Below are 16975 nucleotides of genomic sequence, written 5' to 3'. Positions count from 1 at the left end.
TTGCAAATGCCTTTATCCAGAAGTTCATGATCCCTACTGACTCTCAAGGCAAAGGGAAATAGGAAATGGTAACAACTTCATATTACATCTCTTTGCAAGTTCGAGCCTCGCCCGGGCTGCCGTGCCGGGAGGGGTAGCTCCCTCCTGTAACCCTAGCGGGGCTATATAGTCCAATACAGGGCTTAGCTCGGGGGAACTCCATTTCTCCCATTTCATCCAGTATACATATTATACAGTATATATACACCTTTAAAGTATGCTAAACAAATAAAATAATCAGTAATTGCCACTCTGGGCAGTAGACAAGAAGCTATCACTGACCCTGAGAAGTACAGTACTACCATGAGCAGATTGGCTGTAAGCTTGGTAACTAGCCACACCATCACTCTAAGGCAGGAAACATTCAGCCACAAGTATACTGAGTCAAAGCCGAGATTCACAAGTTCTTACAGGTCTTGTTACACATCTCAGATTATATTTTTCCCCAACAGCTTACAGTACCTGAAGGTCAATACAGTAACTAGCTGGTTTGGGTACTTGGTTTGGCTTCCAGTTCAAAGAAGGCATCAGCTGTATCATGGCCATCGTGGGGATCCATAAACACCCTTTGGAATGCAAATGAACATAAGCATTTTTAAGAAGCTGGGAAATAATTTTATGTTGATGAACACAGTGCCTATGTGCCTTCCTGCAAAGGTGCGTTACCAGTGGATTAATTTGCATGAAGTTTTTATTGTGCAATTTAACCTCCCAACCCTGCTTTGACCTTGTTCTAAGCAGACAATTGGGAATCAGGTGTTCCTCAAGCATGGTGGGGTTTACATACTGTACATGTGTTTATGATACAGTATGTAACTGTTAGTAAATAATGTTGTGGGTGTTATCAGGTTTTCACGGAATCACACAGTACCACAGAGGGACTCCTTCATGTTATGGAACTAATATAACTGGACAGCTGTAATGTCCTGTTATGCTGTTCAAACATCCACCAACTTTCTCCCTATCCTTTGTATGGAGGATGGTGAACTGCAGATGGATAACATCAACCTACACCCCACTTGGTTATGTTCAGATGATCCTAGGCCTATTATGACAACAGCAACTACAGGACATGTACAGGAAGATGATTTTTTTCTGCTTTCCAGTGTGTTATTTCTGAATTCTTTATAATTCAATTTCATACCCTGAGAATTTTAAGTTAATCTATAAGTCTGACATACTGAAAGGTAAAACAGAAGTGCAACATGAACTCAGACCAACAGGGGGCTTGGGAAATGTGAGCTAGAAAGTCAACACCAGTTATATCATGTCTAAATGTCCTGCTTTACAATCACCTCACTATTCCAGCTACGCCCCTATTTCACACACCAAAGTTACCTTGACTGAAGAGGAAATACAGAAATCTCGTATTTACTAATGTCTGGCAAAATAGCTAAGTACTGGTATTTAATGTGAGGTATTATGAGTTCCTACGTGATCCTGGGTCTGACTAAGCTGTTATTCTCATCAAGCAAGGAAACTCCCTAGCACCTCTACCTTAGCAATTTATTTTTGGATAGCGTTGGTTAATATCCTTTTGTACATTAATTAAGCAGAGTTTGGTGATATAGATAGGATTTATGTAACTCAGAATTGCACGGCAATGTGTAATAAGCAAAATAAATTGTTTAGAAAAAGTGTTAGGGAGTTATCTTAACCGACAAGAACAAAGGTTTTTGTGTTGTGAGTTGGTGTTATGGAGGAGAGGTGTTAGTGGCAAGTTATGCTAGGTGTCACTTGGAACGCTGGTGGTGATACGAAGGCCATGCATGTCTCGGATTTCTGCTTTCAATGCCTGCAAGGAGAGAAAAAATCATCATCAAAATTACCAATCACACAAAATATCACCCTCCCTCTAATTATCTAGCTAAGTCTACCTATATTTCCTTTTACTCCACTACCACCACCATGACAATCACCACCACCACCACCATTAACATCATTCATTCCCACCTAAAGATGGGGTAGGATAGGATCTAGAAATAGGGAAAGAGAAAGTACAAAAGTAGGAGTATTATTAACATGTCAAGTGAAATGGGTTACATACCATCCACACACTACTGAAGCCATCTGAACTCTCATTCCATTTCATAGGCAAATCCATCTGTATTTTTTTTCCTCACTGATGCACTTCAAATACAGTACAACTTTCTGATACTATGATTTTTTTTCTGATTCTGCTATTACCATACAATTTACTTCAGCTCTGAAGGGACGTTATATAATGACAGGGTATGAAAACAATATCCATTTCTCAGTGATTGGCTAATGATATTTGGTTTTTAAATGAGCTTACGGAACACCTCTTGCTGTTAATGAGTTGATCAATCTGTCATCCTGTACATAATGTGTAAACGAATACGAACAGTCCTCTTGGATGTGTTAAAGCAAAATGTCACTTTCAGTAAAACTAATTCTAAGTGATATCCAGGCTTCTTGTTCACGACAGATGAGGGGGAAAAAAAATCCTGACGAACTTAATTCTTTCGCTACTGTAAGTGAAAAATAAAAGGTAATTCATCTGCAACTTAATAATGAAACAACACTAATCCTTTCAGTCCAATAACGTCATTTCTAGAGTATGAAGCAAGTCCTAAAACTTTAAATGAGAAGTGGCTGTATGTATAAGTGAATGTCATGAACTAACCTCAGTGATGAGTCGATGCTGCTTGACCCTGGAGAGTCCCTTAAAGCTGCTGTCCTCCACCCACACCTCATACATGGCACCACACCCACCTGCAAAACAACTTTTCACCACCAATTCATGTATGCATATGGTGTATTGATGTGCCAGGGTGGAGAGATATACCGGTATGAGAGGGAAGGGTGTTAGTCAGTCAGAGGGATGGCAGTGTAATGGCTGAGGACAGGGCAACATGGAGGCAATCTGTTTGTGGCTACCCATTATGGAATGAAGGTGTCTGGATACAGACACACAAATAGAGGTTACATGCAAACAATGTGCACAATAAAATGTTATACATTACATGTACCAGTATAAAACATTTTTTGTTTTTTCAGCAGCACCTTTTATGTCCCATCAGGATTACAGAAGCCCAGAGTTTGGCTACTCGGTCCAGACATTAAAGACAGTAAGTGTCTAAAATACATGGGTGTCTGATACCTCCAAACATAATGAAGACTATGGAAACAGAACATCAGGAAGGGCAGCCCCATATAAGGTGAGTATTATTAGGTAAGTGAATAGAAGTGAATAGTCCTACTCTCTCACAGGGCAATGTAGGATTGGATGATGAATGAATAAATAGTTTTATATACCGTACTATATGTGATCATGCATGAAGTGAATAAAAATGTAATTTTTGTCATTCTTACTTTAAAAATAAGTAATTACGAGCAAAACAATTCAGCTGCAACCTATTTATGATGTTCACCACATTGTGAAGAAGAATCACAATGCAACAATCAAAATCTTGCCACAAAACTTAACACATGATAATTTTTAGCCACCCTAGCTTCATTCTATGATGTGATTTAGCATTGTCACTTAGGAACAACTGAAGTATGGCAACTTTATTCATGAATTTTGTCATCTAATATAGGAAATATACCGGTTGGCAATCAAGTTAGAAATACAATGACAATTGGTCAGATTTCAAAACATTTCTCCTCAGGGCTTATATACAGCACCCAACTGCAAAGACTCACTCTGCTTCTCCCCACCCCCTTCCTTCAGGTACTGAGCTGGCAGCATCAATAGTGACAACTCCTCTAAATACACTGCCCTATTACAAAACAATGAAGGCACAATGACCAGTTAACACTTCTGAGCGGCATTACATGTACAATAAACCCCAATTAATCCATAGATATAAACCCTGTATGGCCACATCCACTAGTGGTGCCATAACCAACAAGACCATCAGGCATGTTATAAAACTTTGTAAAAGTTTTATAAACTACATTTTTATTTATAAAATAATTGTTTAACATCTCCAGATAAATTTAACTATGGAGAGATATTTCTTGCTACCTCCAAATTATTTCATTCAGCATGGGGAAGTTTTTGATAAGGAGAGGATGGACATACGACACTGTACTCCTAATACAGTAAACTTTCAATTATCTGTTGTGGCAACATCCGGCCCAACGCAATATCTGACGCTGCTGACTCAGCTCTATTAAAGCATTATCCAGTGCCAAAACGGGACATAAACAACAGTTCTATGCAATATCTGGTGCTGAAACAGGACGTAACCTTCTATGCAATATCTGGCATTGAGGTGTATCAGTGGACTCATAAATGGCAGCCAACCGGCGCTGTTTTACTGTAATATATCATTAATGTATTTTATGCTTAATTTTCATCTTTTACTCATGGGAAAGTTTTTACAAATGAGGGTCGTGACGGACAGTAATACAATACCCGGCTCGATACTGAATATTGATCTGATGGGGATGCTGTGCAATATCTGGCATTTCACATTATTCAGCATAGGGCTGAATTATGCCCTCCTTCACTGTTACAGATCGTTCTGCAGGTCAGTTCAACTCCAGAAATGACCAGATTAAAATAAAATATATCTGACAATGTCTATCTACTGTCAGACATCTCAGGAATTATGGCATTTGTCTATCTGTCTATCTATTGCCAGATGCTTTAATCCCGAAAGGGGTGGCACAAACAAACTGCCTCCACGTCACACTGTCCTCCGTCATTTCACTGCCCTTCCACTCCGCTCACACCCCCCCTCTCTTATATACATCACTCCATCTCATCCTCGACCTCCCCCTCCATCTCTCCCCCTCCACCTTATTGGCAATAGACAAATAGACAGACAGAAGTTACTGGACTGTTGGGATTAAAATTACTCCAGTCCATAGTGATGCAGTGTTCATACCAGAGATGTCCTGCACCTGGACCTCGGCGGCCTGTGGGAAACGCTGGCGCAGCAGGGACACCAGCCGAGCCTCACCTGCCACCTCACTGGTCACGTCACACCACCACCGCACACCCACACCACCACCCACCTGAGAAAAATGCAAGGTGTATAGCCAGTCTGTTTTCATCTCATGAAGCTGGGCCACTACCACAACTCAGATACCAAGTCATGGTTGTATATGAAATCCAGTGCCATTACCAAAAGTTTCTTTGGCAAAGTTGAGTTATGACAGGTATTATTTTGGAAATCTGTTTTTCTGTATATCTAGGATGATTCCCCCAAAGAAGGGGGTGGCCAAGACAGGATGATACACTCCCAATTTACTCATCCAGACACACATATTTATTCATATCATAGCCCCAAGGGGAGAAGGGACAGATCCTCACCACACAAGGATGAACTGCGTAGTGCAACCAGCAACATCCTCAGGAGGGCCAAACAGCAGAACTGGTTTACCCCTGCCACGTCATAATGGACCCATCCCCTTACCTGACTTGGAAATGCATCCAACTAAATGACAACAAGATGGGTTTACTCGCCTTATATTTAAAGCAATTCTAAGCCTTTTTCCTCTGTTGCACTTGTCATAAATCACTCATTAATGAGTTATTAATTTTATAATTATTTCCCAGGGTGAGAGAGAGAGATCCTTCCCTTCTAGCAGTCTGGGAGCTGTGTGTGCTCGTTTGTGTGATGTGTGTGGTTGGATAAAGCACATCCATGGGCAGACCAGAACATATGAGCTGGTTTTAGCCAATTGGATTCATACCTGTCAGCCAATCACACAACAGGATTTCAAATTGAATCTGGTTCCCATGCTTGGGTTCGCAGGGTATGAATTTTAGTTCGTCTCCAGCCATGGCAAAGTGTGAAAGCTGCAAACTGAATTACTTCGATGCTATATCACAATTTAACAAGAAAGACGATAAAGCTACAGCCTTCATGAGACGGCATGGAGTTATACCCTCAACATCTCCAAAGTGCCCAACTCAAGGGAAACTTCTTATTTTTCATGAGGAACAGAAAATGTGGTGCTGCCATACCTGTATTATTGAAAACCAAAAGACGCTGTGAGTGTGGATATTCAGTGTCTGACGTCAAGGGTTCATTTCTGGACAGCATACAACAGGTCTATTTTACATGGGCAGAGGTTGGTTACTGGTAGGTGAGGTAAGGTGAGGTGAGGTTTGATAAGGTTAGGTTGGGTTTTTGGTTGGTTTAATAATAATTTTTTTTTTTTTTCTCCAATGGTTTTTAGTGTGATTTACTTGATTCTGATTTGCATTTCTGCCATAAATCCCTTGTTTTGGCATGTTTCCCCCACCCAAAACCCCTAGTTTGCCACTGGTCCCCCATTATCTATGGGCATATATAACTCAAAAATGAAGGATTTCCAACAGGAACAGATATCAGATTAAAAAAAAAACACTAAAAACTGGAAATATAATCTTAAGTTTCTTAGGGAGTTTGGTGCATTTCTGGAAATTACCATGACTTGATATTTAGCCTGACTGTTACCTTGCACTTTTAAGGTGACTGCTGTATTAGCCCCTCCAGCACAAAGACAAATTTCAACACAGAATCTTGCTAATGTTACAATTTTATTCAGCCCAGCAGACATGGCCCCTGAGCATAAGAGGCTAGAAACAATTTGATTATCTACTGTGGCTACAGCCAATTTCCTTCTGGCTTTGCCAGATGATTCTACTTAGGATAAACAGCTTAGGACATTCTAAAGGCTGTGTCGATCCTTAATGTCACCATTACCCTATCAAGATAGTGCAATTCTTCTCAACTATTATCAGATACATCCATGCCATTAACAGTTAACTCAGGGCAGGCCTACCCGTGGCCTAAGGAAGCGAGTGATCTGCTGTCTTCCCATCACAAGATAATTCATTTCTGTGTATGTCGTCGTCTCCACTGCAGAAATCACTTTGAGTCTGGCAGACTAAATCTGGAAGATGCCAACTATTACGACCATTACTGTTTCAACAGAATAAATATTACGTAACAACCGCATCACGCAGACATCTCACCAGTGCACGGTCACGGCACGACCCGTAGGCCAACCCTTATAAGCAACATTTTCAGGTAGTTTATAAGTATTCAGTTTTGCAAGTTTTTTCCTTTTATTTCTCCAACCATCGCTTCAGCTTACGGTACTGAAATACCCTTCTTCTTCTTTTTCTTGTTGGGGTAACTGCGGGAAGGTTCACCTTCCAACCCGTCAGTATCGCCTAGAGATACCGGCATTCCCCCAAGAGAAAAGTAAAGGTAAGAGGAAAAATTTAGACTAGTTTGTAAAATCTGGTAGGAGATAGTTGGAGACTAGTTATAAGAAAAGCTTAAGATACGTACTTTTACTCCGCATGTACTCTCTCCCCTCCCTTTCCCCTTCCCTCCTCTCTTCCTCCATACGTCACAGCCATTCTCTCCTTCACTTTATCCTCATTTAATTCTTCCACTTCAGACAACCATGCTATCCCTTTATCATCTTTTCACTTCTTCCCACCTCACTTCTCCCACACATCCCCTCATTCTCTCTTCTAACACATCTCTGTCCCTTTTATAGGCCTCGCACTCAGTCGCTGCATATTCAACAGTCTCGTCCACTCTCTCCCCACCCAACCAGCAATTCTCGCATTCCTTGACTCCCCCATTACACCTCCATGTTCTTGAATTTAGTTCCCGGCCCCTGCTCTTACTTTAAAGAGAATCTTGCCACCCAATCTCCCATCGTACCATTCTTCTCTCCCCGGTTTCGTTTTCTTCTTATACATCTCTATATAATGTCTTCTTGTCCATCCCGCTTTTCCATTCTTTTATCCCCCACTCCTGGACACGTTTCTCTACTGTCTTCATTAAGTTGCCCCCTCCTAAGCTCTCTATATTGCCACCCCCTCTCTCCATTCTGCTCCTGGTCTGTCTATCATCCCTAGTTTCCTCTGTCTTCTCCTTCATTCTCTTTCCCATCTACTTCTAACCCCCGTCCACAAGTAGATTCTTCTAACCCAGGTATCATCCTCCACTGCATCCAGTCTCAGCCTGAATTTCATCTTCGCTTTCATTATTCGTTCTCTAAAGGTGCTCCATCCCATGTCTCCTCTCACCGCTTCTACCGCTGTCCATTTCTTTGCTCCCAGCCCTAGCCTACCTATTATGTTCTGAACTTTTTCCAACCGTTCCACTTCCTCTTCTGTACATCCAATTGCCTCCATCCCCTACATTATGGCTGGCACTCCAATCCCCTTCCACAATCCTCTTATTATATCTCGTACCCATTTGCTCCCTCTTTCACTGCATTTAGTAAACTTCCCAAAATTCTCCCTCCCTTCCTTACGTTTTCATTAATCTCTCTCTTAAAACCGTTCCTTCCTATCCACACTCCCAGGTATTTGTACTCCTTTGCTTCCTCCATTCTCTTCCCCCCTAACCACCACTCTCTATCCTCCATCTCTTCAATATCGCCCCCTATTTGCATCACTTTGCTCTTATCTCCACTAAAGCTCACCACCAGTTCCCTTCCATATCTGTCTATACTTCTTCCAGCATTCTTCTTAGTCCTCCTCTAGTTTCGGCCAATACCACCACATCATCTGCAAACGTTAACACTCCAAGTTTCCATCCATCCCCTTCTACCTCCTCTCCCACCTTTTTTAGTCTTTGCACCAACTCTTCCGCAAAGATACTGAAGAGTATTGGTGATAGAGTGTGCATCCCTGTCTCACCCGTTTTGTCACTCTCACCCAGTCTGTTTCCCATTCCCCTAACCTCACTTTCACTTTTGTTCCTTCATACATGTTTTTTAAGATTTCCTGATTTTTTCGGTCACTCCTGCCTTTTGTAACACCTCCCAAATGGCTTCTGTGTTCACTTTATCGAATGCCTTCTCTATGTCTATGAAGGCTAGCCACACCGTCTGCCCCTGTCTTCTTTTCTTTTCCAAAATCTACCCCAGCACAAACACATTCTCACTTCCTCTCCGTCCTTTCCTGAACTCATTTTGTTCACCACTTAGCACGCTATTTCATTCTATCTCCTCGCTCAATCCTTGCTGAACTACATTTGCAAACAGCTTACATATCACATTCACTACTGTCACTGGTCTGTAGTTCTTGATGTTCCCCTGGTCTTTGCCTCGCCCTTTGAGTATCATTGTAACTCTTGCCTCTCTCCATCTATCAGGCGTCCTCTCCTCTCTCATTATCCCTTTCATCAACATCCTCAAGTTCCTCACCATGCATTCACCCCCCTCTAGGTACATCTCGGGAGGCAGTCCATCGTTTCCGGCTACCTTACCTCTCCTTAACTTCTTTATGTTTTTCCTTACCTCTTCCAATGTCATCTCCTTGTCTAGCTCCCGTACATTCATCTCTTTCTCTTCCATCTCCACTATCCATTTCCCCTCTACTTCTTCTTCCTTCGCCCCTCCACCCCATTTCCAATATTCCTTAATACCTCTATTTCATTGCTTTGAAAGACCTTTCCTCTTATGAATAGCTTATCCACTTTTACCTCCTCGTGTTCCTTCCCTTTCAACCACGCGAACCATTCCTTACTTCCTTCGCCTTTCTCCCTTTGTATTCTCTCCATTTGATTTCATTCCCAGCCCCCTATTGCTCTACATGCACTGTCTCTCTTGTAATTTCTCTCTGTTTCTCGTAATCTTCTGCCTAAATTACCATTCTTGCTTCAGTCCCTTCGTCTCATTCATATTGTTTGCCTTTTTTTATATCTCTTCATCTCTTTCCTCTTTTTTTCTTTCTTGCTTGATTTCTTCCGTCCACCATATGGTTTTCTTTTCGTTCTCCCCCTTCATTTTTACTGTACCAACCCCCTTCGCCGCCGATTTCATTATATTCCTTTGTAACCTTTCATTTAGCTCCTCTACCCCCTTTGTATTATCCTCCCATTCCTCTAATTCCTCCCTAAACACCTCCCACCTTTGCTTTCTTCATGTTGCATCTTTCACCTGTTATCTTGCCTCCATTTCTAGCCCATTGTGCTTTTTTTTTTTTTTTTTTTGTCATCAGATCAACAATTTGTGGTCACTCTTCAGCTCAACGTCTCCCTTCTCGTCAACCCACAAGCTCTTTATTCTGCCCCTCACCCTATCATTTGCTAATATATGATGCTCCCCCGCCTGTCCCTCTCCAGGTTGCCTTTCCCTCAGTCCTTGTTAAATTGAGAGTTTCTACCTCATTTTCTTCTGAAGAGTCCAGTAGCAGCTCCCCATTGCCTCTGATTCTGTCTCCAAGCAGTCCAGTATACCCATTCATGTCCCCCATCATCAACACCTCCCCGTTGCACTGTCTCATTAGGCCTTGCTCATCACTTCATATCGTTTTGCTTCCCTCCCAACCCTCCCATTTTCTACTCCCATATTTAGCATACCATTACCACCAATTAAGTTCCTCTCTTCCTTCTTTCTGTTTTCCAGCTTCTTTGCCAGCATATCATCCTGTTCCTCACTATCTCCCAAACGTAATTCAGTTACCCTCCACTCCTTTGCAACTAGAGCTACACCTCCACCTTTCTCTTTTATCCTCTTCCTTCCCTTCCCTACCAGCTTGAATTTCTCACTCATTTTCTCCATCCTCCCTCTCAGACCTGTTTCTGTCAATGTTAAACGTTCCAGGTCCCTTTCTTCACACTTATATCACCTCGCTCCACGTATCCATTCCCCATCCCTGAGTGTTCATACATCCTACCTTTATTTTCGACTCTTCCTCTCGTTTTTCTTCTGTCTTGCTGATCCGCCCTCCAATTTTTTTGTATTGTACTCTCCTTTTACTCTTTTGCTCTCTACGTTTCTCCTCTGCATCTGCTCTCCCTTTGCCCCCTCTGTCTACTTCTCTCCCCTCCTGGTTATTGCATAATTATTAGTCAATCTGATTTCCTTTTTTCCTCGCTCCTCCTCTCCTCTCGTCTTATTGCCTCCGTAATCCTTACTGCTGTGCTCTTCTGCTTTCTGCTTTAGGTGCCATCCATCTTCCTCGAAACTCCTTGTGTCCACTACCCCGTCGAAGTCCATGAGGCTCACCTGTTTGATCCCTTCCTTCTTGAATTCTGAGTTCATCCACTGTGTGAGTTCCCCTATCTCCTCATTTGTAGCCAGCCTAACTTTTTCATTGCTCCAGCGTTCCTTTGGCCTCCTCAAAATCCCCCCTATTATGATGTTAGCCCACTTGTTATGTTCCCTGATAATCTTAACACCTCTTTCTCACTGATTGTTCCCCTTACCCCTCGTCGTTCAAGCCCATTTCCGCCTCCCTGAATTATCATAGTTCCTTCCCCTCCCTCGAATCTGATATCTCTCTCCTGCTTCATCACTTCACGTACACCCGCTCCGTGTCTGCCTCCTCCAGCCACTCTCTTGTTGTCCTCATTGAGCTGTCACCACAGATAATCACTTTCTTTTGTTCTTCTTTTTCCAGCCTGTTATACCCACCTTCCATGCTCTCCGTTATTTTTGTTTCTTCTTTCCCGTCTCTCTGTCTCTTATCCTCCTCCTCCCTTCTGTTCATTGCTCCCTGGGATCTATTAAGTACCGATACCCCCTGAGACGGGCTCCATTCCCCCCACTTTCCAGCATTTGTTCTTTCCTTTTCCTCCCTCCTATGTGTAGTCTGATCATCTTCAATCTCACTGTCTCTCAAGCGTTCTCGCCTCTCTCTATCTCTCCTCCACTGTCTATAGTCTATCCTTCTGCTTTTTTCTAAACAGTTTAATACACTGCCTTCATCCCTCCTCCCTTCCCCTTGTAACCCCTGGCGTGTCCAAATTTCTTGTAGGTGGCTGGCTTCCTATGGGACTCCCCAAGAAATTATTCAGGTCTGTATGATCCTCTTCCGTTCTTGCATTATTCCCCTGAGTTATTTTTGATTCACTACGTTGTTGTAATTTCTGTGATCCTGGTGCCAGTTCCGGTAGTCCCTTTTCACGACATGTTCCTCTCCCTGTTCCTCTCGCTCTCAGCTGTCCTCCTTGCTGCGCTGTCATACATAAACTCCCCGTTCCTCAGTATCTGCCATCTTCTGTTTTTATCTTCTCTCTCACATGCTTTATCTGTTCTTATTTGTTCTTGAATTGTCACCTCACTCATCACCTCCCCCTCTTCCTCGATCATCTCTTTTCTAATAGCATCCCTCTCTCTCCCATTTCTTCCCCTCTCCTCTGTCACATCTTCCGCTCCCGGACTAGATTTAGCGGTATTTGGTCCGTTTGTTCCTATTTTTTTGGCTCTGTTATTTTCTTGTCTTCTCTCATTACTCCTTTCCACAGTCCTTAGTAGTCTTTCCGTAACATCCACCTGATCTCTGTACCTTTTTGTTTCTCCCTCCAACCTTTCCTTTGGGGTTTCCACCAGAATCAGAAGGCACATCCTGCACAACAATCCCTTCTTTTCTGTGCTATCCCTCCTCTTCCCCTCTGCATCCATTTTCACCGCGGCCGGCCAGCACTCGCATCTTTCGCACTGTACCACACTATCCTCGTCCAGCACCTCTGGCTCCTGATCATCTTCACTCTCTGATCCAGTCTCCTTTTCCCTTCTTTCCCCTTCATTCTTACTCGTAGGCCTAATAATCACAGATTTCACCTTAGGCCTAGTTGGCCTTGACCTACACGAACTCCTTGTCACTCCCTTGTTCCCTCCACTTACTCCCTATTCTCGCCATTCCCCCTGTACTGTAATTGGTATAGACGAACAGTTGCGTTGAAAGATTCAGTATTATATGCTTTTTCACGGATAAATTCAACTGTTCCTAATTTTAGAATTTTGGTATTTTCATATGTTAAAAATAAGACAAGTTAACGTGGAAGTATGCATTTATGAATCACTGTGTATACCCGCAAGAAGACTGTGAGGCTCTGGAAGAGGTGTGGATGTCAACTTCAGACGAGGAGGTAATGTCTAGTTCCTTCCAGCTTATTCTCTTGTTTAACATTATTCTCCAGTTTATTCTCGCTTCAGTTAGGCGTTTATCGTACCTAGGAGAACGTTCTGGTAGTTGATTGGCTTATGAAGGCTATATCTAACTGCCCTAGCTCAAAACGTAGTATTTATAGAAACAGCCTAGCAAGAATAATATGAAGACGGCGTAGTATTGAAAAAATAACACATGAAAGGGCCTAACATATACAGAAAGGAGTAAAAGTATGGCAAATTCTCGCATTCTAAAGTACCGAAGGAGTGTAAGGTTTAGATCATCAGTAAGCTGTCAAGAAATATAAAATGAAATGTTACAATGCGAAGCGACAGAACAACTACAAGAGGACAAGAGTGGAGGGTAGACAGATAGGACAAACCTCAGGATGAATTCTTTTCCTCTGCGAGTAACAAATAATTGGAATAATTTACCATGGTGGGTCATCAGTGCTGTATCAGTAAACCAGTTTGAAAGAAGGCTCGACAGGTTCTGGCAGGGACAAGAATATATATGCAATTATAGGGCACGTATAACCACCTCACACATCCACCATGATTTACAAGCTCTTGAGCTGGAGTGACAGACTTAGTAGTGCCTTCGTCCAGAAATCTACTGTGAGTTACTGTGAGTTACCCTTAAAATATACAGATTTAATCCTTATTTGATAGTGAAAGAATGTATAATTTGATGGGCAACGAAATTTCTGTATATGACAGTCTCCTCCTATCCTCCACCCCGCTAGACGTCCCCCACCCCCTTGATTTACTAGAATTTCCTCCCCTGACGGGCTTTTCTTGCCCGTGTCCACTTGATTAAGATAGAGGTTTAAATCTTAACAACAACAACAACAACTGTATATGAAGAGCAGTGAAGATAAACATGTGCATCAGGAATTAGTTATAGTACATTTTGATAAGGATATTTATGTTTTGGTTTAGATTTGAGGACCATATTTACATGTACTTTATGGATTCCTTTATTTCAGATTTTTTTTCCCCCTTTCACCAGCTAATTGTTATTGTCCTGTGTTAGCTGATTCGATGTGGCAGGTTGGAAATGTGTTTTTAGATATTGAACTATCCTCATTTACCCAAACTAAAAGGGGATAATAACAATGAATATTTTAATCAGCGTATTCAGATAGCATTACCGGTACTTCGCCGTCCGCAACTACAAATGCTGCTTAATCTCTCGCCAAATATACCTCCTCCCCCTCAGTGTATATCTTTATTGAGTCCTTTGCTTTATATAGGCTTCTGTAGTGATATTGTTATTGTACGTGTTCTGCAGCGTGTGGAGTGGCTGGGGTCGGAGAGTGAGTGGTGATCTACGGGTATGAAATCACCTGTGTTTGACTACGCATTTCAGGTGAACTGTTCCTGTCTATCTACTGTATCGGTCTATCTATCCATCTACCTGTCTGTCTATATCCAGAAGCCGTAATCCTGTAAGGGGTGGCCACAAACTAGTCGCCTCCCTGTCGCCCTGTCCCCTGCCATTTTGCTGCCCTCCTTTCAACTCACACCCCATTTCTCATACTGATTCATTCCTCTGTCTCATCCTTGGTCTCCCCCTCCCCCTTTCCCCCTCCACCTCTTTCACATACACTCTTCTAGTCAGTCTCTTGCTCTCCACCCTCTCCACATGGCCTAACCATCTCAGTCTTTCTCTTAACGCTGTCAGTCACATCCATATCCACACCACAACATGCTTTCACGTCCTCATTCGTCTGTCTCTCCATGTAACTCCATAACGCTCCTTCGCTTCCTCATTTGTCAGTCTGTCTCTCCATGTAACTCCACAACGCTCCTTCGCTTCCTCATTTGTCAGTCTGTCTCTCCATGTAACTCCATACGCTCCTTCACTTCCTCGTTTGTCAGTCTGTCTCTCCATGTAACTCCACAACGCTCCTTCACTTCCTCATTTGTCAGTCTGTCTCTCCATGTAACTCCGTACGCTACTTCGCTTCCTCATTTGTCAGTCTGTCTCTCCATGTAACTCCATAACGCTCCTTCGCTTCCTCATTTGTCAGTTTGTCTCTCCATGTAACTCTACATGCTCTTCTCAAATAACTCATTTCCACTGCTCTCACTCTTGACTTGCGTCCTTCCAACAAGGTCCAAGCTTCACTTCCATATGTTAGAGTTCATATCACGTCAGTACTATCATGCAGCTACTTTCTTACTTCCATGCTCACTTCCCTATTTCTCATTACTACCTTCAAGGAACCAGCAACCTTTCTTCCCTGTTGTACCCTTTCAAGCACTTCACCCTCTAAACTTCCATCCTGACTCATCACACTACCCAATTACTTTAATGCATTCACATTTCCATTTCCTCATCATCCAACCTCACTATGCATTCTGTCTTCATTTCCCTCAAACACCATAACTTTAATGCACATTCACTTTTAGATTCCGTTTCTTACACACTCTCCCAAACTCATCCATCAAACCTTGCAGTTCCCCTTCGTCTTCACTTAACAACACAGTATCATCAGTAAACAACAGTACAGGGAGTTTCCACACACTGTCCTCTCATTAGACACACACCAACATCCACTGCCCTACCTATATTTCTTTCGCCTTAATTTGGCCTAAATTTTCGTCCTTTTGCAGCTCATTTCTCGAAGCTCAGTACCAGAAAAAACAATGCTACGGCTGTACATCCTTTTCATAGCACTTCTTCGTGACAGACATCGTATTCTAGTGTTAATCTATTATCACTACGGCGTTACCTCCTTTCCACAGCACTTCTTCGTGACTAGCATCATATTCTGGAGTTAATCTATTGTTACTACGGCTTTACATCCTTTCCACAGTACTTCTTCGTGACTAGCATCATATTCTGGAGTTAATCTATTGTTACTACGGCTCTACATCCTTTCCATAGCACTTCTTCGTGACTAGCATCATATTCTAGTGTTAATCTATTGTTACTACGGCTCTACATCCTTTCCATAGCACTTCTTCGTGACTAGCATCATATTCTAGTGTTAATCTATTGTTACTACGGCTCTACATCCTTTCCACAGTACTTCTTCGTGACTAGCATCATATTCTAGTGTTAATCTATTGTTACTACGGCTCTACATCCTTTCCGTAGCACTTCTTCGTGACTAGCATCATATTCTAGTGTTAATCTATTGTTACTACGGCTCTATACATCCTTTCCATAGCACTTCTTCGTGACTAGCATCATATTCTAGTGTTAATCTATTGTTACTACGGCTCTACATCCTTTCCATAGCACTTCTTCGTGACTAGCATCATATTCTAGTGTTAATCTATTGTTACTACGGCTCTACATCCTTTCCATAGCACTTCTTCGTGACTAGCATCATATTCTAGAGTTAATCTATTGTTACTACGGCTCTACATCCTTTCCATAGCACTTCTTCGTGACTAGCATCATATTCTAGTGTTAATCTATTGTTACTACGGCTCTACATCCTTTCCATAGCACTTCTTCGTGACTAGCATCATATTCTAGTGTTAATCTATTGTTACTACGGCTCTACATCCTTTCCATAGCATTTCTTCGTGACTAGCATCATATTCTAGTGTTAATCTATTGTTACTACGGCTCTACATCCTTTCCATAGCACTTCTTCGTGACTAGCATCATATTCTAGAGTTAATCTATTGTTACTACGGCTCTATATATCCTTTCCATAGCACTTCCTCGTGACTAGCATCATATTCTAGTGTTAATCTATTGTTACTACGGCTCTACATCCTTTCCATAGCACTTCTTCGTGACTAGCATCATATTCTAGTGTTAATCTATTGTTACTACGGCTCTACATCCTTTCCATAGCACTTCTTCGTGACTATCATCATATTCTAGTGTTAATCTATTGTTACTACGGCTCTACATCCTTTCCATAGCACTTCGTGACTAACATCATATTCTAGTGTTAATCTATTGTTACTGCGGCTCTACATCCTTTCCATAGCACTTCTTCGTGACTAACATCATATTCAGTGTTAATCTATTGTTACTACGGCTCTACATCCTTTCCATAGCACTTTTTCGTGACTAACATCATATTCTAGTGTTAATCTATTGTTACTACGGCTCTACATCCTTTCCATA

General features: G+C 42.1%; 1 protein-coding gene across 2 annotated transcripts; it reads right to left on the bottom strand.

Moving 5' to 3' along the window:
• Positions 1-215: 215 nt before the first annotated feature.
• Positions 216-7108, bottom strand: LOC145409762 (bolA-like protein 3). 2 transcript variants are annotated; one of them, XM_080280064.1, is made up of 4 exons: positions 6790-7108; positions 4902-5031; positions 2687-2786; positions 216-1834 (listed from the first exon to the last, which is right to left on the bottom strand). In XM_080280064.1, the coding sequence occupies exons 1-4, from the start codon at positions 6841-6843 to the stop codon at positions 1828-1830; spliced, it is 291 nt and encodes a 96-aa protein (XP_080136190.1). In that variant the 5' UTR covers positions 6844-7108; the 3' UTR covers positions 216-1827. The 2 variants fall into 2 exon arrangements, with proteins under 2 accessions (XP_080136190.1, XP_080136189.1); XM_080280063.1 differs by having other exon boundaries at positions 2687-2775.
• Positions 7109-16975: the final 9867 nt, after the last annotated feature.

Source organism: Coenobita brevimanus, chromosome 83, assembly GCF_032717465.1.
Source record: "Coenobita brevimanus isolate Jiangsu-jjx chromosome 83, ASM3271746v2, whole genome shotgun sequence".
Lineage (NCBI taxonomy): Eukaryota > Metazoa > Arthropoda > Malacostraca > Decapoda > Coenobitidae > Coenobita > Coenobita brevimanus.
The sequence above is the reverse complement of the archived record's forward strand: the minus strand, read 5'-3'. Positions and strand labels throughout refer to the sequence as shown.

Coding starts and splice junctions, on each gene's coding strand:
- LOC145409762 (XM_080280063.1), bottom strand. CDS start 6,843: ATGAATTATCTTGTGATGGGAAGACAGCAGATCACTCGCTTCCTTAGG. Junction 2,776..4,901: donor CCAGGTGCAGGACATCTCTG/GTATGAACACTG, acceptor GTTGTTTTGCAG/GTGGGTGTGGTGCCATGTAT. Junction 1,835..2,686: donor AGCATCGACTCATCACTGAG/GTTAGTTCATGA, acceptor CTCTCCTTGCAG/GCATTGAAAGCAGAAATCCG.